Source organism: Grampus griseus, assembly GCF_964374135.1.
Source record: "Grampus griseus genome assembly, chromosome: 6".
In the NCBI taxonomy this organism is placed as follows: domain Eukaryota; kingdom Metazoa; phylum Chordata; class Mammalia; order Artiodactyla; family Delphinidae; genus Grampus; species Grampus griseus.
The window spans coordinates 50,798,990-50,820,273 of NC_139000.1; the positions used below are offsets into that span (position 1 = coordinate 50,798,990).

General features: G+C 37.4%; 1 protein-coding gene across 5 annotated transcripts in view; it reads right to left on the minus strand.

Annotated features, from left to right (window-relative positions):
* LOC309823557 (zinc-regulated GTPase metalloprotein activator 1A) overlaps positions 1-14,173 on the minus strand; it is a 53,160-nt gene extending 38,987 nt beyond the window's left edge. For 2 of the 5 annotated variants that reach the window (XM_082655928.1, XM_082655927.1), the window contains exons 1-3: positions 5,884-6,139; positions 2,068-2,154; positions 120-216 (exon numbers count right to left, since the gene is read on the minus strand). In XM_082655928.1, the coding sequence (XP_082512054.1) occupies positions 120-216; positions 2,068-2,154; positions 5,884-6,040 (341 nt within the window). In that variant the 5' untranslated portion in view covers positions 6,041-6,139. Of the gene's footprint in view, positions 1-119; positions 217-2,067; positions 2,155-5,883; positions 6,145-13,870; positions 13,892-13,977 lie in introns of those variants that run through there. The other 3 variants (XM_082655929.1, XM_082655930.1, XM_082655931.1) reach the window with 3 other exon arrangements.
* Between the last annotated feature and the right edge of the window lie 7,111 nt (positions 14,174-21,284).

Sequence of the window (21,284 nt, forward strand, 5' to 3'; positions counted from 1 at the left end):
AAAATACAGTGAAGAAGATTATGTAGATTCAGTTAATTTACATAAGGAAATCAAAGCTAGAAATATAACCAATAAACATTTCCAGAAGCCAACAAGCACGCAGTAAAAACATTCCTCACTTTACGGAACAGCAGAGGCAACCGTTTCTAAGTTCCAGCCATTCTTCATAGAGTTCTCCACCTTGGCTGACAGCTAAGGATTTCTCCAACGCACTTCCTAGAATGATTAACAAGAAGCACTCTTTAGATTATGTCCACTAGTCAACCAAAAACAAAGATGAGTATACTCAATAATGGAGCAGATTTCAAAGCAGACAATACACTTCGTAACTTTTATTCTTTCATTCTATTCAGGCTGCCTCAATATTTTAAACTATACTACTCTAGATTATTTTAGCTTTTCTTTCTTTTAGAGAATTTAAACCCCTAAAGAGGCAAATGTAAAATCTACTTCGTCTTTAGGCCTCTTACTAGCCTGCTCCCATTTCCTAATAAAGTAGTTATTTTAAAGGCGTTCTTTCTTGTCCATGGCCAACTCTCTAGATAGACCAGTATGTTTATATATTGGTTTTTATATGCCCTTCAATCTCTTACCTATGTTTTCTTTTCATTCTTCCTCTAAATTGTTTCTGTGTCTACTAGACAGACTGTTCAGTATTCCCCATATGAGTTATACCCTTAGTTCATTTTGAGGAAGTTTTGCTTGGCCAGGGTACCAATGTGCTCACTTAAAAATTAAATTTTAATCAAATACACATACGTTTCCTAGCAATGCTTACTTGAGAAAGGATAAAGTATATTTGAGAGCCTGAGATGCTTGTTATCAAATAAGAATTATTTAAAAGTCTTACTTTTCCTCCAGTAAAGAAACATACCCAAGCCAGGAAAGAGTTCTAAATATCCAGTAAAGCAAATGACCAACAACAACAACAAAAACCTGAATCATTTTTCACTTACATATATTTTTTGTTTATACTTCAGTTAGGCAATGATAAAGAGTTTTGAAAGGGGCTGCTACATATTTCAGGGTGTAGAGAACATTAATAAAATGAAAAGGAAAGTATTACAAATGCTGTAAAGGACAAAGTTGTGAAAAAGGTCCAGAAAGAGTGAAGAAAGATAGTAAGAAATAATAATAAATGTAATCAGTGTCCAACAGAAGAACAGTTAATAAGAAGTTAGAATTAAAAACTATGATTAAAAAATCTTAGGATTTTTATTTTTGTCTAACAAGACTCTTTAGTTTACTGAAACTATCTTCAGTTTGCTAAAACTAGAAATAAAGTTCAACTAACAGGCCTCCCATCCTGTTAATAATCCTAGCTCCTTTACCAATTTGTAACTGAAAAAAAAGTATAATTTAAGAAATACCCTAACTGAAGTTATATTTTTTGGCTAAACATGAGATTTATTAAAATTCACACTTGAGAAGAAAAGCTTATAAAAGAAATCAGAGAATTGTGTCTAACACTTCTGTATACATTTTTTTAAACACAGTTCAATATTAAATACAAAAAAACTGGAATGTTAAATATACACATTTTCACAGATAAAGGAAGTTGCTTGAGGATGGAGACCACATGTTTAACTTATTTTTTAAATCTTCTGTTTTAACTGTTTTGCAGAATAATAAACGTTCAACAAGATAAACTTATAAGCCTGAAGCATTTTCAAATATATTTCAAAAGTTGCAATTATACAATACAGTCAGTACAAAAGGACCTTCCTAGTTGGTACAAAAATCTTCCTGAAAGATATTCTTTCATATCCTTAGATTTTTACTTCTGGAGATATTTATTTTATGCAAAAATCTAATTTAATTCTGTTGGTATGAATTCTAAAGTTAAACAAAATAAAATTTTAAAGAAATTATCTTATTTCAGTATCTCGAATCCATACAAAATAAAGCTTAACATAAATGAATCTGATTTTTCCAAAACTATCTACAGCAATGTGTTTACATTATCATGTCTTGCCTTTTCATTTTAAAATATGGAATATCAATTCACCAGTTGAATTAACTGTCCAATAAATTCTTGCAGCATGGCATTTACTGAACTTTACTTACCTTCCCCGAATTCATTTAATATCACTGCTATTCTTTTACTATGTTGCTCTGTCAAAATATAGTTCAGAAGTGTTGTCTTCCCAGCACCTATAAAATATGTTTCAAATAACAAAATTCAAAGACTAATTTTAGAGACACAAAAAAAGATATAAAGGGACTTCCCTGGTGGTCCAGTGGTAAAGAATCCGCCTTACAGTGCAGGGGATGCAGGTTTGATCCCTGGTCAGGGAACTGACCCATATGCCGCGGGGCAACTAAGCCCGAGTGCCACAACTACTGAGCTTGCGGGCCTCAACTAGAGAGCCTGCGTGCTGCAAACTACAGAGCCCACGCGCCCTGGAGTCCGCGCGCCACAACCAGAGAGAGAAAACCCGCACACCACAACTAGAGAGAAGCCTGAGCGCTGCAATGAAGAGCCCATGCACCGCAAAGAAAGATCCCGCGTGCCTCAACAAAGATCCCACATGCCACAACTAAGACCCGATGCAGCCAAAATAAATTAATAAATTAAAGTCTTAAAAAAAAAGATATAAAGAGTCCTAACACTCTTTAAAATTTGCATGCTATTCAAATATTATTTAACAATGGTAAAAGAAGATTCTAGAGGAAAAGATTAAAGTATCCTTTGAAAACTATTAAAAATGCTTTATGCTAACATAAAATTTTATAAATATTTACAAATACTCCAACAAGGTGCGTCACATAGATTTCTTTGACCTCATATGACAAAAAAATATACCTTCTATATAACTTACACAATTAATGTAAGGGCATCTAAATTTTCTATTAAATAAGGAATTATTGAAGTAAGGGCTCCTAAGGAATAAAGTACTTGTGTAGTTTACAAAACATAAAATATTTAAATCCCTTCACACGATGACAATGTTTCTTAGTCAAGAATATATGGTTTACTTCCCCAGAATTTACACATAAAGACCTTTCTTTCATTTTAACATTCACCATTAACCAGACACAAATTCAGAATATCTATATGGCTACTTTTAGTATGCTTAAAGCAATCTATAAAATTGATTACACACACACACACACACACAATGGAGAATGGACCTAGGAAATGTTAACAAAAGACACAACAATCAGTATTAGGAAAGAAAAGTTCATAAAGCTATGCTAACTCTATCCAGTAGGTGGCACATTACACCTAATACATTCAGCTCAAGCAGAAAAAAAACTTGTCTTGTGAACCATACATACCAAAGTCCATGGAGGGGAAAACAAACAAACAAACAAAAAAAACCCTAACTGCATACACATACTAGTGCAGTTCAACTGTATAAATATGTCATTTATTTACCTATTTTTCTGCTGGTGCGCATTTGGGTTGTTTCTAGTGTTTTGCTATTACAAATAATGCTGCTAAGAACTTTTACAGGTAAGCTTGTACACATCTTCCGAAGTACATTTACAAGATTTCTAGGGTATAACTAGGAGGGATTTACTGAGTAATAGGGTATTAATATCTTCAACTTTTTTGGGTCACATTCGTATAAAGCTATCAAAGGGATAGAAGGCTTGTATTTAGCGGGCTTTAGGAAGCTCAGTATCACTCAAGTTTGACATTTAGAATGGAAGGGACAGACCTTAAGCACACAGGGCAATGAGAAAATTCTTAAAACCAGTTCAAGTGTGAGACAGGTGCCCTGAGCATGAGTGCTGCACTAAGCAGTGGCAGTGAAAATGGAAAGGAAGGGGTGGATGTAGGAGACCTAACAGAATTACTAGGGCTTCATAATTAACCATATTATGAAGCAAAAGACGTTAAAACACAGTTCCGTCACTCAAAAGTCTCCTATGGACCAGATTTTACACTGAGCCTTGGTGAAAAGTGCACAAGACACAGACAAACTCTCTCTACCTTCAGGAAGCTTAGAAACATTAAAGGAAGTGGGAGAAGGAGGGGAATTCAGAGCAATAAAGAAGCAATTATGTCATGGGATGACACATTCAATAGATATACAAGATGTCAGGGAGCACCTAAGAGGGACATCTAGCCAGAGGACTAACAGAAGAAAGTATTCCTGGAGCCAAGACACTTGGCACATTGTAGAAGTAGAAGTCGTTCAGTGTGGCTGGGCCACAGTTTCGCAGGCTAAAGAGGTGGTCAAGAACCAGATTGTAAAGCTCTTGTAATTCATGTTAAGGAATTTGAACTTTAACCCAAATAGAAACCACTGAAGGGTGTGACAAAATCGATTGACATTCATAAAGATCATTAAGGCTCAAATACAGAGAATATATTAAAGGGCAGCATGACTCAAGACCAGTTAGGAAGCTTTTAGAATATTGCAGATGGTTGGGCTCACAGAAGCAACCATCATTCATGATGGGATGGTAACATGAAGTTTTAGACATGCTGAGTTTGACATGTCTGTGGGACATCAAAATAGAAACCAGCTGGGTATGAAGTTAAAAGGATGGACAGAGAGGGAAAAAAATAAACTTTAAAGGAGAAGTCAGAGAAGTAGGTGGAAAATCTGATGAAAAATGTGACGGAAACCAAGGCAACAAGAGTTCAAGAAAGAGAAAATGGTCAAGAATAAGTAAGGAAACTATCCCCTAGATTCAGCAACAAAGTTGCTGGCATTAGTCCTCCCTCCTAAGCTTCAGACCATTATCTCCAATGCTCTTCTGATCTACCAGTGAGCAAAATGGGGAAAGACAGGAGGGCAAGTCTAAACTATACTGTTTCAGAAAAGAAATTTGCTCAACTTCACAGCAGAGCAGCCTCTGAATAACAGTGGGAAATTCCTTTATTAATAAATAAACTCCTTTTTAAAATTAATCCTGAGTAAAAATGAAAATAAACTTAGTCTACAAAGCAACAAAAGAGAAATGCCAGTGATTTAATTCCTATTTTTATATAAAAGGCCCTCGGGTGCACCAAGTTTGTACTTGTCTCCAGCAGCATCTAGAAGTGGTACTGTTTTCCCCAGATCGTTTCACTTTATCTACATTTCTTAACTTTTTTCACACTTTTAATATGGTATTTATTCTAGCCCTTCTAGTTAACTGTAAAGTTTTAAAATAATACTTCTCAAACTTTTCCAGTAAAGTACCTCTAGTGTAAGGGCATAAACTGTCCTTCAGGAAATTGTACTATGTTTATAAAGCTATGAATTCAAGTGATCCCATGAACTCCTGAAAGTTCTCACTTTGAGAAATATAGCCTTTGAGGGCACAGTAATTTTATTCTTACTCTTTCTCCTACAGTACTTTACAAATAGACCTCAAAAAAAAATGTTTGAGATAGAAGTACTTTACACGAAAGGCTGGAAGAGACTGGTTCGTGAGGAAGAGAAATATACTGAGGAATGGTCCTCCGGTGTCGGGCATTTTCAGAAAGGTCACACTTTAAATGGAACAGAGTTATACGGTCGGTATTTCTTGCCCCACTAAGCAGAAGAGAAAAGCAAAGTCAGACAGGTGACTGGAACTATTTCCGTTTTCAAGTGAGGCAGGTGAACTTTAGAAATACAAGGTAACTTGTTAGAGGTCACATGCATAATGAGGGGCGGGTCCGTGCTTCACACTGCAAAGCCAGAACTGGTTTCAAAAATGCGAGGCGAGGCTAATTTTCAATCTCACTTGATAAATGTGACCCTAACTTAGAGGGGTCTGAGCATAACCTCTGAGACGAAAAGCAACCCAGTCGGAGAGCAACTGACCCAGCCCCTACCTCAGAGACATTTGCTGTCGGCCAGAAGGCCCCGATGCCTAAGGAGAACAGGCACCGTCAGCCTCAAACTCACAGGACAACAGCGTTCACTGCATTTTCTGACCGGGACTGTTAGTTACCTAAATACCCGGTGATAATTGTGACTGGGATCTTAGCGCCGGGACCAGACGTTTCCTCCTTCTCCTCTCTTTGCTTCGTCTTAATGGGGACCAATTCAGGACAATCCTCCTCCGCCTGCTCCTCTTCCCCATCCGCAGAGCCAATACCATGAAACATCCTGGCAAACAGCACAGCACACCTCTACCTAAGAGAAACACCTGGAATCAAGACGCCGGCCCACAGCTGCGCGTGGTAAGCGCGCGGCGCGTGCTTGACGTCATCATGCCGCGACGCGTGGCGCCTCCTGATGCCGCCCACGGTTATCACCTGGTCTCCGGCTGAGGACCGCCTCCCCTCTTAGACACGCCCCCAGGGGAACTGGGCAAGTCCCTGGGGCGTGTTCTCTGAACCGGACCCGAGCGAGGCGGACTTGTTGAGTCCAGACCTTACATCGTCTCTGTGTGCGCCTTTGTCCTTAAAAGCTAATGGCTGGTTGATGGTAGAGTTGAGTCCCGGGTGGTTGGAACCTGGAGTGAGTAGCCTGTCCTAAACAGCTCTCATGAGGAATAGGCTTTATCAACTTGACATTTCTTAGTATCATTAAAAATTTTTTTTAATTGATAGGAGAAAGAATGGGAAGCTGTTAACACTGCAAAGGTAATTGTAATTTTTCTGCCTGAACTAGTGAAACTTTTTTCTTTTTTATAATTGCAGATTTTACATGTATATCCAAATTTTTACTACGTACCTGCATTATTTTTATTTATTTTGTCTTCTCAATTTTTTATTTGGACTCAGGTACCCTGAGTTCATTTATTATATTCTTTAGTGCATGACACTCTCATCAATAATCCATGGATAGTCTGGACAAAGAATGTCACCTGCCATATCAGTAAACAAAGGCTGTTGCAGCCATCAAGCCATTAGCCTCTGCAGCCAAACCAACAGTGCACCCTGAGGGGACTCAGGATGGAGAACAGGATATGGGCCCTAGATAGTTAAGGTGCATATCAAAGGAATGATTTCATTAAGCCCAGACTCTTTCATCTTCCCATACATAGAAGAGCACTAAATTCATTAACTTGAGATGTCTGGTTTTCTTTAATTAACAGTAATCTTTTGACGTTCTAACTACCTGGTTTGGGTTTTTTGGGTTTTTTGTTTGTTTTTTTGTTTGTTTTGCAAAAACTCCTAGATCCTGGCTCCTCCCTTACATCTTTGGAACAGTCCCTTAGAGCTGTCTGAGAGGCTGCTCCCAGGCTTAATTCCTCATGAATAAAACATAATTCTCAACTTTTAGTTTGTGCACTTTTTTTAGTCTACGGTAGTTCTCCTTTATATTTACATATATATTTATGTATATTTACAATGAACTCCTTTGACCTCACCTCTAACCCAAGAACATTACCAATAAGTTACACCTATTCATGTGGCTGTCTCCTATTCCAACCCTCTGCCTCTCCTCTGAGATAGTAAGCACTCTCATAGTGGTTGATCATAGGTGACTTACTTCCTCTTTTCTTTTTAGTTCTATCACTTATATATGTACTTAGACAATATGATGTTTAATTTTGCTTGTCTTTGAATTTCATAAAAGGAGTATCGTACAATATATAATCTCCTAGGGTTAGCTAATTTTCCAACTCCACTGTTGTATTATATCGTTATATGACTCTGCAGCAACTTATTTATCCATTTCCTGTCAATCATTTTCAGGTTTTCCTCTTATGAACAGCATTGAGTGACGCTTCAGCATTACTGCCTGAACAGAAGCTGTTACAGCTGTGACTTCCTTCTCTTACATATTTCTCAGGCAAGTTCTTGCAGATTCCCTTACATGACTCTGGCTGAACATTATACTAACATCTCTTATCTCTCACCAGGAACAACGTGTGCCCTTTAGCGGCTCAGTCAAGAGGATGGACAAGTACTGCTGTAACAGTGTGTAGCCTCAGTCAGGAGCAAGAAGAGTTTTATACAGTGGTCAAAAGTTAAAGGCACCCCAAATGTCCATCAGCTGATGAATGGATGAACAAAATATGGTATAATGGAAAAGTATCTCACAATAAACAGAAATAGAGTACTGGTACCTGCTACAAGATGAATGAACCTCAAAAGCATTATGCTGAGTGAAAGAAGGCATTCACAGAACACCACATATTGTATGATTCCATTTACATGAAATGTCCAGAATAGGCCGATCTATAGAAACAAAGTAGATTATTTATTATCAGGGACTAGGGGACTGAGGACAGTGACTGTAAATGGGTACATTTGGGGGCTGACGAAAATGTTCTAAAACTGACTGTTGGTCATGGTAGCACAACTCTCTGAACACACTAAAAACCACTCAATTGTACACTTTAAATAGGTGTATTGTACGGTATGTGAATTTTATCCCAAAAGAGCTGCTATTTAAAAAAGCCTCCCAGGAGTTCCCTGGTGGTCCAGTGGTTAAGACTCCAAGCTTCCACTGCAGGGGTCCCAGGTTCAATCCCTAATCAGGGAACTAAGATAAATAAATAAATAAAAATTTGAAAAAAATAAAATAAAAGAGTGTCCTCTGTGCATCAAAATGTGGTGGTGACAGTGTGCATTTGCATAGAAGCACTGCCTTCAGGTCTTGCCTCCAGCAGTTTCAAGTTCTGGCCTTCTGAGTAGAGTTATCATTTGTGGTAATTTCCCAATTGAGACATACCTAGGTATGAGTATAAAGATTAGAGCTTAAAATTTTTCCTTTAGTCTTTTTCCATAGTATTCTTCAGCAAGATGTCTATCCATGAATTCTATGGAGTTCTACCATTTTCTTTTCTGACTCTAGTTACTGGACAGAATTTAGGAAGCATGTGTCTGAAGAGGTGAGGGATTTGATTTATTTAGTTATATGGCTTTCAATCTCCGCTTTTCAGCATGTCTGAGTATGACTGTTTTTACTTCTATCTTAACACAGGACACCAATTTTATCCATTCTATTCTGAGTGAGACGTTGTTGTTGTTGTTGTTTTTATTTAATCCAAAATGCCTTTTAAAGTAAGTTTTTAAATGTCCTAAGTATAATATTATAGAATCTATCACAATGTCTTCTATTCTATTCTGCAATCTATTACAATCTATTCCAATGTAACTTTAAAATGTCCTCATTTTTGCGTTTTATTTAATCACAGTTGCTTTAGGGTAAAATGATAACAATAATAATAATGTGTGGATCCCTTACTAAGTGATAGGCATTATGTTAAACATATTAAATGCATTATCTCATTTAACTCTGCAAGATAAATGTTATTTGTATACCCATTTATAAGCAAGGAAACTGAGGCTTAGAAAAGTTAGATATCTTGCTCAAAGTTGTACATTCAGTAAATTCAGCCCTGCAGCTCAATGCAGATCTTCCTGACACTAAGTCCCATGCTCTTCTAAACCAGAGATCTGCAAACTTTTTCTGTAAAGGGCCAGGCAGTAAGTACTTTAGTCAACAAGAAAATTCAAGGATTTTATGTAGGTACTCATAAGAGAGAAAACAAATGTCCACACGTTTTGAAATTTGAGCTTCATATAATTTTCATGTCATGAAATATTATTCTTTTAATTTTTTTCAACCTACAAAAAATATAAAAATCATTCTGAGCTTGCAGGCTGTACAGAAAGAAGCAGCAAGCCATAGTTGGCCAACTACTGATCTAACATGCACTGCCTTGTTAAGCTGAATTTTGCAAAAACAGATCACCCTTGCTATTTTAAACTCAGTTTGTAAATCATTCACCATGGCAACCACTCCCCATCCTCAAAGGGTTAGGTACCATAGTATACTACCATACTAATATTCAGAGGAAGGTAGGTCTGAAACTGAGAAGTCTAAACTATTTCTCCAAGGACACTGATACCCAATTTAAAGAGCACCTGACTCTTTGCATTGTGGTAAGAGCCCTCTGTTGGCGCAGAGCTGGATTCCAGCAGCTCAGCTTTGTGGCAATAACCCTGCCATATGTCCTTTGGCATAATTCCCTGCTCCTCCCTTTTGCCTCATTTTTCTCCTTTGAATAATTATGATAGTTGCCACGAGAAAAAGTAAGGACTGTAGCTACATCCAAATCAGAGGAAAGCTAAAAATAATGCCAACTTGGTATTGTTTTTTTCTCTCAATTTTGCAACTTCCTGCAAAGGAAAGAACACATCAGTGATCAGCAATAACTATTGGCTTAGAGAAAAGGAAACTGAGGGTTTCAAAATTAACCCAGTTCCTCTTATCTAGCTGTGGTTGGTAAATAAATAAATATTTCTTAAATGCTAATATTTATTGATTTATTTGCTATTTTTCATTAGATGCACATGAACTTAGTGGGAATATCTCTGAAAGGCCAGAGGCCAGTGGTTTTTATTCTTGTAACTGCCTTAGTTAAGACAGAATAACAATATTCAAGTATCATATAGTCCTCTGTTAAGATATAAAACCATTTTATGCACATGAAATAATATTCCTTCCCCAAAATATTGAAGGTGACTGGCAGGTGAAATAAGTACATTTCTGTGTTTTTAGGGAGTGTGACTTTCATTTAAGGCTGTCAGTAATATTATTTGAATTCATTATCTTAGGCTGTTAAACTACGCTACTTATAAGGCTTAGTTTACAGTCCAGTCACTTTTATATCAGCTTCCCACAAAATCTTTAAAAAAAAGAAAAGCACCATTCAAAGCCTGCAGGCTGGCCAACTTGAGTGGTGCACTATTCTCTCTAAAATATACTGTCAGGCAAAGAGTGGGTGTCGAGCAAAACTAGAAAAATGTTGTGCAATGATTTATATTGTAATGGTTTAGGAGACGGTCTAAATAATATCCTCTTCTACTGTCGATAGAAATTTAGAAGTGACATTTGTGTCTTTATTTACGTTTCACTTTCTAACTTCTATGGTTTTAAAGAAGTGTATGCCAAAATCCATAGGCACCTGCTCATGATTGCTTAAATGTAAATAAAAGACAAAAGTGAAAGATCTCCATTCTTCCTTCCTCTTACTAATCCTCCAAATTTCCTCAAAGACTGTTCAATTGCACTTAACTGAAATATTGTGCTATCAGCAAAGCCAGGGCTTCCTGGTTTCAAGACCAGTGTCTTTGGAGTCCCATAGCTCTGTCTCTCAATTAGGCATTACGACTTCACTTATGGAGGAAGATTCATGAACTTTCTTCAGATTGACTTACTTACTTTCCTCTTATTATTTTAATGTTTTTGTTCTGCCCTTGAGTCTCATTGTAGGCTGCTCCAAATACATAGCAGCAAATATTTTCAAGCCACGCAGCCACTTCCGTATCTCTGTCTCTATCACATAATCTTTCTATGGGAACTTCCTTCACATCAGCACCCTTACTCCTTCTGCAAGCTACCTTTATTTTAGTGGTCCTTCCAAACTTATGTGCATAATAATTTGAAATTTCCTGAATTAGGTACTGTATGTTAGGTACACCCCCCTCTTCTTTAATAATAGCAGACCCCCTGAATTTTAAGCTAGGTACATGGCCTCTTAGGATAAAGATTACCCTTCCTAGTCTACCTTGCAACTAAGAATGGTCATGTGATGAAGTTCTGGCTCATGGACTGGATGAGAAGTGGTGTGTGGCAGTTTTGTAGAACCTAGTGTCCTTCATTTCTTCTTTCTCTTGCTGCCTGGGATACAGAAGTGATGGCTGGAGCGATTCTTGGTTACTAAGAATGGGAGCCACACCCCAGAGATGTGGGAGCAGAGACCTGGAAGCAGCCCACACCCTGGCGTGGAGCTGCAGGAGAGGAAAATGAACTTTCGTGCTGTTTAAATTTCTGTTCATGCTACTGAAACGAACTCTAACCAATAGAAGGTTTTACTTGTTTGTCTTTAAAATAATATAAATAACACCTGAATGTATTCTAATTAGAAAAAATTCAGACAGTGCATGTATATATGAGATTGTACTTATTTACAGGTGTGTGTATGATGACATTCATGCAGTATGTTTGAAAGGATACACATCACTGTACTAATAGACAGGGGCAATGGGGGAAGAGGAGAAATGGTTACATTTTATTTTTTAATACATCTTTGTATCGTATTACTGGTTACAAAAGACAAAAGGCATCTATAATTTTTAACACAAATACTAAACATTTTTAAATAAATAAGATATATATCAACAACCTTTTTATGGAAGGCAAAATTTTAAATAGCTATCAAACTCTTAATTTTATATGCCTTTTGACCTAGGAATTCTATGGCTAGAAATTTGTCCTACATATATACATATGTAGACATTTATGACATATATAGTAGGTGTGTTGTAGGTAAAATGTTGGAAAAATCCTAACTATCCACCTGTAGGGGAGTAGCTAAATAAATTTGGCACATCCATACATTGGAATACTATGGTAAAGCTTTGCGTGTATTTACATATGAAACTGCTAGAAGCATCTTTGTTTTGGACAGCCCCCAAGAAAAAGACAGAAAGAAGAGTCTGAATGAAGCTTTCTGAATAACAAGAGAATCTATACTATACACGATGGATTTCTTTCTGATCACAGGTGTGGTAAATTCATGTACAGCTTAATTGAACAAATTTAATCTCCCATAACACTTGTATTCTATAGATTAAATAACCAATTATGATTTCCTTTAACAAACATGTTTATAAGCTTTATGGTCATTACATGCTTTAAAGTTGAAGGTGACATTCCTAGGAGATTAAATAAAAACTTTGAAGCTAACAATTGACTCACCTGGAGAGCTACCTGCTCTTTTTCAGTAAACATTGAAGAGAAAAATTAATATAACAGGGATTAACATATACACACTACTATATATAAAACAGATAACCAACAAGGACTTATTGTGTAGCACAGAGAGCTATACTCAATATTTTGTAATAACCTATAAGGGAAAAGAGTCTGAAAAAGTATATATATATGACTGAATCACTTTACTATACATCTGATACTAACACAACATTGTAAATCAATGATACTTCAATAAAAAATTAAAATTAATTTAAAATTAAAAAAGAAAGACCATACTCATAAGCACACATATGATAAATATGTCACAATAGCAATAGCGCACACATAGACCTTTGCCCTACCTGGCCAGTGCTCCTTGTTTCCTTGTTCATTGTGCTTCTGTGGTCACCAGAATACAAAACATTCACTTTATTATCTTAACTGAACAGAATAGTAACCAGATGAGTACTCTGAATTCTAAAAACTCTTGTGTCGATAAGATTCTGCCTTTCCAAGTTTTGCATCAAGTATCATTGTGACCCATAATTTCTCTTTTAATATTAAGCAAAGCAGAATCAAGTTTTTAGTTTAAAATGTTTTCTTTTGGGCTTCCCTGGTGGCGCAGTGGTTGAGAGTCCGCCTGCCGATGCAGGGGACACAGGTTCGTGCCCCGGTCCGGGAAGATACCACATGCCGCGGAGCGACTGGGCCTGTGAGCCATGGCCGCTGAGCCTGCGCGTCCGGAGCCTGTGCTCTGCAACGGGAGAGGCCACAACAGTGAGAGGCCCGCGTACCGAAAAAAAAAAAAGTTTTCTTTCACTAGTACAAGAGTCACTAAAAAGATATATTCTTAAGAAGAAAAAGAAAAGTACAGAATAGTGCAGTTCCACTGGGAAGGGAAGAGCAGGAAAGAGAATGGTTAATATAATAATATTTAGTTTTAGTACTTCATTTAAAAATGTCCCTACCTCACCTTGTTTTCCTGCTTACTGCTTTCTGAGCAATGGGTAAAATTCTGGTCACTACTTCACCATTAATTTCTTATCAATCCATTGCCACTTTCCCAGCTGAAAGGTAAAACATCCTTTTAACCTTTAACTTTTCATTTTGAAACTACTTCAAAATAACTTACAAAAGTTACAAAAATAGTACAGAGATTCCCACATATACCCTTCATCCTGTTTCCCCTAATTTTAATATCTCACACAATCGCACCACAGTTATCAAAAGCAGGAAATTAACATTGACACAATGCCGTTAACTAATCTACAGACCTTATTCAAATGTTGCTCGCTGTCTTCTGTTTGCCTGCTAACATCTGTTTTCTGGACCGGGATCCAGCATACGATCTCACATTGCACTTAACTGTCACATGCCCTACCTTAATCAGGAGTCTGTCTGTCATTCCTGAACTTGACAGTTTTGAAGAGTGTTTGTCAGTTATTTTGTAGAACGTCCCTCAACTTGGGGTTGTCATATGCTTCCTCAGGATTAAATTCAGGTTATGCATTTTGGGCAGGAGTACCACAAACCGATGGTATATTCTTCTCTGTGTATCACTTCAGAAGGCATGTGATATCCATCCGTCCCTTTACTGGTGATCATTTAACTCTGATCATTTAAAAGTACTGTCTGCCAGGTTTCTCCACCATAAAGTTACTGTTTTCCCCATTGCAGTTAATAAGTATCTAATGGGAGATACTTTGAGACTCTGTAAATATCTTGTTTTTCATCATACTTGTACTTTAGCCCACTAATTTTATCATCCATTATTCTTTTTTTAATTACAGCCTTTTTAGGGTATACTTTACCTAGCACAAAATTCACCCATTTTAAGTGTACAATTCAAGAGTTTTAATACATTTATCCAGTTGTACAACGATCACCACAATCTAGTTTTAGAACGTTTCCATCATCCCCCAAAGTTCCTGTGTGTCTGTTTACAATCAGTCTTCTCTCCACCTTGGGCCCCAGGTAACCATTGATCTGCTTTGTGTCTTTGTTTATACAATACACTAATCTTTTTCTCATTATTCATTTGCTTGACTTTCTACCCTGTTCATCTGCATAGGAACAGACATTGATAGTTTACGAATGAGAAAACTTCAATGTAACACATTGTTTGGTATTTGACACGGGACATTGATCAGCCTGAAAGTCAAGAGAAATGATGAATCATTCACTGACGTCAAACTAAAAATGGCCTTTGGAAATTCTATATATTAGTAGGAGCTGAATGATCCAGATGCTTTAGATCTTCAATTAATTCATAAGTCTTCTCAATTAAATTCCCTTTCTGAATATGCTAAGTCAAAGGCACAACATTTGATATCTTACAAGTGTTCAGTAATTCTGATTTTATCACATCAGCGTGACTTGGAAAAATATTAAGGTCCGGAGGTTTTGTTTCTTCGTTTTGTTTTGTTTGGCTTTGGTTTCTTAGTGTTATAGGTCTTCACTCCTTCGTTTGCTGTTTAAAAGTGTTTTCATCAGAGCCAGTTTAACTAACTCGATGCAATATAATTTCAGGGCTAGTATGTCTTTCCCACACCCTCCAAGTGAGTATGAAAAAGCTTCATCATTTTAGAACTGCCAGCTTGAACTATATAGACCAAATGTAGCTCACAGTTGTTTTTTTTTTTTTTTGTATTAAGCAATGTTTAAAAAATCAGGGCATTTCCATTTGTAAACATTTACGTATTTGGCTTTTCTCGAGAAATCCTTAAATCTTGTGATACAAGGCTCATGTTTCCATAGCTAGAGCTACGCAGTAGCAGTCCACTTGAGGAACAGAGCACGTGTTCAGAGCACATGCTCTTCAGTTTGTCACATCCCACCAGTTCCTCATTCAAACTTACCAAGACTGCTTCCCTCAGTTAAGCTCCTTGCCCAACCCCGTTCAGCATTTGAGTTTGCAATCCTAGGTTGAAACCTGAACAATAATTGTTGGATTTTTTTTTTTAATTGAGCCAAAACAGACAGAATAAAGCTCACTAATCTTTTTTTTTTTTTTTTTTTTTTTTGTGGTACGCGGGCCTCTCACCGCTGTGGTCTCTCCCGTTGTGGAGCATAAGCTCCGGATGCGCAGGCTCAGCGGCCATGGCTCACAGGCCCAGCAGCTCCGCGGCATGTGGGATCTTCCCGGACCGGGACACGAACCGGTGTCCCCTGCATCGACAGGCGGACTCTCAACCACTGCGCCATCAGGGAAGCCCAAAGCTCACTAATCTTAAGTGTACAGATTAATGATTTTTTTTTTCATATAACCACAGATATAGGAAAATTTAACTGTTTTTTCATCCTTCACCTACACCTACACCTAGTACAAACACTATTTCTATCTCCCCACACTTTCAATATGTTTATGATGGCTAAATTAATATTGATTTTAACATTGTTATGACTGTGTACATGATATTCACAGTTGAGCCTCAGGGTGTCCTATGAATATATTTTTCTTTCTTACTCAATTTTTTGTTTTCCCTGAAATTAATAGCTTTTTTGTTTTTGTTCTTGTAGTTTTGTTTGTTTGCTTACTATTATGTACTTATCACTAATTTATCTCAAACTCTTAAACACTTTAAGTATCCTTTTCATATGTTCAAAAGGATCAGGTATTCCTTTAATTTCACATTCTATACAAAAATCTATCCCGGGGTCATATGACACCTTGATCTTGGACTTCCAACCTCTAGAATTGTGAGAATAAATTTCTAAGCTACCTAGTCTGTTTTATCTTTTTATGGCAGACCTAGCAAATGAATACACCAGTGTTTTGAAATTGCACAATAATATACCTTGAAGTGCGTCTAATTTCACTTATTATCTAGGCACTCAGTAGCTCTTACAGTATGTAAATACATGTCCTCTCCTTGAACTTTCTAGAATTATTTTATTGATGATTTCCTTTCTTTCATTTTTCTCTGTCTCTCTCTTTGTGGAACTGCTCTAATGCAGCTTTTGAACTTCTTATTCTGGTCCTATCACTTTTTTTTTAAACTCTTATTTTCCACCCCTTTGTCTTTTTGCTCTACTTTCTGGGAGATTTGCTCAACTTTATCATTCAAACTTTCTTTGAATTTTTTATTCTGCTAATCCCCAGGTCCCCTTTTTTATTCCCTTAATGTTCCTTTAAAAAATAACATAATATTCTTGTTTCATGGGTTCAAAATCACCTCTTACCCCTCTGTGGATATTTATAATAGTTTTCTGATCCCATCATAGGCTTGGTTTCTTCCAGTTGCTTTTTTGTTTGTTCGTTTTGGTCTCTACCTTTCAAGTTGGTTCTCCTTAGGTGTCTGACAATCTTTGGTTGTCTACTCAAATTTAGGAATGAGGTACTAAAAAAGCTTCTTGGAAGTTCTGACCCCATGGGTAAGCCTTGTTGACTGTCAGCTTTAGTTTTGAGTCATCTGGCTAGGTCATTTATTGGGGGGCACTCTTGATGTCTTTCCTCTCAAGTTGGTCAGATACCGGAGAGAAATTACCACAGTGCTCTGAAATTAGAACAGAGGTAAAAGACTTGGGATTTTATTGGGTTGTAAATGTTTCCAAAAATGTTTCTGTTTATGGTATTGAATCTCATCCCCAAATGTGCCAAGTGTTCCCTGAAAGTAATTCTATTTTACCATATGCAGCCTCTTACAGGCTGGGAGAGGGACAGTTATCTGGCTATACAGGGTTGAATAGAAGGTCTATGGATCTAACCACTTCTTAAACACACTTACAAACCAATCCCACTGTTTTTAACCCAACCTTTATCCACATTTCCAGAGGTACTTGATATTCTCAGTCTTTTGGGAGGTCTTTGATGTAATCAGGTACTTCCTAGCTTTTTCCAAGGCAAGGTAAGGGATCATCTTTCTCAGGTCTATTAAATTGGATACCTCTTGTCTACATGGCTTCTAAATCCCAAAATCTTATTGTTCTTATCTTCCCTCCTAATCTCATTGTCATTGAAGATTTCTGCCTTAAAAAGCAATTCCTTTACTGTCATTTTACTTGGGTTTCAAGTAAAAACCAAAGTAAATGCATATATTCAATGGATCACCCCAAATCAGAAGTCAGTTTTGCATTTTTACAAGGGAACTAAAAGCTGGCTCAGGAGTGTTTGAAGACAAACAGGCCTGCTTTATAATTTTGCTACTGGCCATCCCCACATTCAGTGTATCTGGTTGACAACTGTATCCACAGAGCAGAAACTACAACTCTGACTCATGCTTTTATCTCAGCAGCCACAAGTTCATTCACTTTTATAGTTCACTTGTCAATTGAAAAGGAAACTCTAAGTCTAGTAGCTTTAATTTTGGCCAAAGGAATCTTGCAAAATTTCAGATCTTCCTGGCTTTAGTCAAAAGTATTAATCTTCCTCCAACCCCTGGTTTTCTTCTGAAATAACACAGCCTCCAATTTTTGAGTGCTCAGTATGTGCTAGGCACTGGGCTAGCATGCATAATTATCCCATAAATGGGATAATTTACATGCATTATCCCATTTAATCGTCCCTACAACCCTGCAATGTCCACATTATTGTCCCCATTTTGCACAGTGGGAAATTGAGGCTCTGAAAAGTTAAAGGGTTTGTTCAGCTTCACACGTCTGTTAAGTGATGAAACTAGGGTTTAAATTCAAGTCAGCCTGAGTCCTGACTCCCTTTCACTCCACTATGCTATCTTAATGATAATTTCTTTCTGGGATTCTTGCGGGTTCATTTTCATGTCCCCAGGTCATTTAATTATGTTCCCTTCTCCTTTTCCAATCCAATTCCCATACTATATGCCCTATGTCAGTGAATGGCAACCAGCTGCTTCTGTCTTTCCAAATGTCTAGACCACTCTTCTAACCTGTATCTGGCTACCTTCTTACCCACCTTACACATCACTTCCTTGGGAAAGATTTCATGACTTTCCAAGGATCGATTTGGTGTCTTTCGTGTGCTTCTATAACACATACAGAATCCTGTTTGCCTGATTAAAGCAGTGAGTATCCTGTCTAGAAATTATTTATTTACTTATCTATATCTCAACTCCACTAAACTATAGGCTCCTGAGGACAGTGGCAACATCATCTTATTTGTGTGACATGTCTATAGCCTAGTGCAATGCCTGGCACATAGCAGGTGCTCATTAAATATCTTGTTGAATGAATGAATGAATAAACGAATGAAGTTATACATACACCTCAGTCTGAATGAAAAAAACATTTTCATTTAAAATAATGTTCTAATGACATTTTAACATATGTCAAACAAGATTTCATAAAACACACATCTTTAACACTTTACATTTACTATTCAGAATACAGATAATATTTTAACTCCCACATTTAAAACTGTAGTGTGGATGTTAATTCATGAAGTAAATGCTGACAAGTTTGCAAAATACTTATTGAATTTCATTGTAGAATTTTAAAATATGAATTTTAATTTATATATAAATTAAATGTCATCTTATTCTCAGATAGAAATCTGTCATGCTTTGAAGCCTTCGTTTTAATAGGGGGAAAAAATTCCATTATATAATGGTAAAGTAAAATGCAAGGAATAATCAGAAAAGTATTTATGATCTCCAGTTGTTACTGTGAATGGATCTGTTGTTATTTTTCTTGAGGCCTATGTGATAAACCTCTTATCATAATTCCTGAGGAAATAGAAATTCATACAACTGTTATCAGAATTTATGCAAAATGTTTCTCAGAAGATGTGATTTTCCAGCTTAGATATTCTATGATTCAAAATCAGCCAAATTAAAAGAGCAGATTGATGGGATAAAATACAAAGAATGGGGAGAAGCAATAAACTCTTTCCCTGAAAGAATATAACCTTTTACACAGTCCTTTAAAAATTGTAAAGGGGCTTCCCTGGTGCCGCAGTGGTTGAGAGTCCACCTGCCGATGCAGGGGGACACGGGTGCCCCAGTCCGGGAGGATCCCACATGCCGCGGGGCGGCTGGGCCCGTGAGCCATGGCCGCTGAGCCTGCGCGTCCGGAGCCTGTGCTCCGCAACGGGAGAGGCCACAACAGTGAGAGGCCCGCATACCGCAAAAAAAAAAAAAAAAAAAAAAAATTGTAAACAATTCAACTGCTTTGTCATGGCACCCCATACAAATCTTTACAGTGATTTGAGAATCCACCTGTGGATTCTATTTAGAATCCGGGAAGGTCTAGGAAGCCTCAACCTCTAAGCTACCCTTGAGGGAAAAGAGTCATTGACCAAATATTAACTGTCCAGATATATTCATAGCATGGCCACACAGTAATGAGAATGAATGGTCTCCAACTGAAGACAACAGTATGGATGAATCCACAAACAAAATGTTGACCAGGCAGAAAAGTTTCCATTTACACAAACTTCAAAAGCAGATAAAACTGATATATGGTGTTAATAGGATATTAGTTACCCTTGTGAGAACTCAACTAGGAAAGGGTAAGATGGGGGCTTCTGGAAGCTAGTAATATTCTCTTTCTTGAGCTGGGTGATTATTACATGAATGTGTTTACTTTGTACATTTATTGCTGTGTACTTATCTCTACATCTATTATACATTGAAAAAATTACTAGCAAAATAAAGCATCATCTGTAGCATTTTCCAGTAATCTACTGCAGTCTCCAAGAGCTCCTAATCTAGGGAAGAGAATGCCCTGAACTATGGCCTTCCTAAATGTGGCTTAATGGCAGGATATCTAAGACTATAGTAACAATATGCTGAAATGTAAGTTCCACTGGGATAAACAAATACAAGAAATAAGATATTCCACAACCAGATCAGATGGTAATATGCAGAATTTACCAAGGAAATTCTGAGAACCATTTCCATGATTCTTGGATCCCACAGGATTTCTAAAGTGTTTTTGTTTGTTTGTTTGTTTTGTTTTTGAGAAGATTTTGCCAAGGAGAGTTCCCATTTCTGCCTGTGGGGACAGGAGACATAAATGAGGGAGGGCTGCAGCTTCCTTCCAAGGCTTCCAAGACACATTTTAGAGCTTGAAATGACAATTTTATTGCAGCTGGGAGACACACAAGTATGCTGCCTGATGCCTGACCAAGGATGTTAAAGTGGCCTGGGACACAAAGGTAGAGGTTGTGTTGAGATCAGCCAGGATTGTCAAGCCAAGGAGTTGATGAGCAGTTTCAATGAATTGGGTGTGGGCCACATGGAAAAGATCCAACCAAGGGTCATTTGGGGACCCATCAAGTAGGGTCACTTAGAGAGTGGAGGACCCTAGCAGCAGGAAATTGGAGGGGAGCTGCAAAGGAGTCACAAGTAAACAGGAGGCATAGAAATGAAGAAACCAAGTAAAATGACTTATAGGAGAGAAATCTCTAGGAAAACAATCTTCCAAAAGACCTAAAAAGATCCAAGGAAAGAGTCAGCTTTGAATAATAAGAGCTTTCTTATACTCACCATTCCTCCAACCCCAAGAGGTCAGAAACTAGCTAGCCAGCCGTGGTGGGAGAAGAAAAGAAAGGGAAAATAGTACAAAGTGGAGGGAAGAAGGCAACCATGCATGCTTCCCCTCCTTTGCCTCTGCAGGCTGCCAGGCTCAAGCATTCCCCAGCTGGGGGAATATTTGCCATTAAATTTAAGGTGGAGTTTTGATCAGTATCTTGGGCTGGACATTCTGGTCTCAGATTTGAAACTACGTTTGCAACCAAGAACTTTGACCTAAGAGTAAGAGAATGGGACCTGC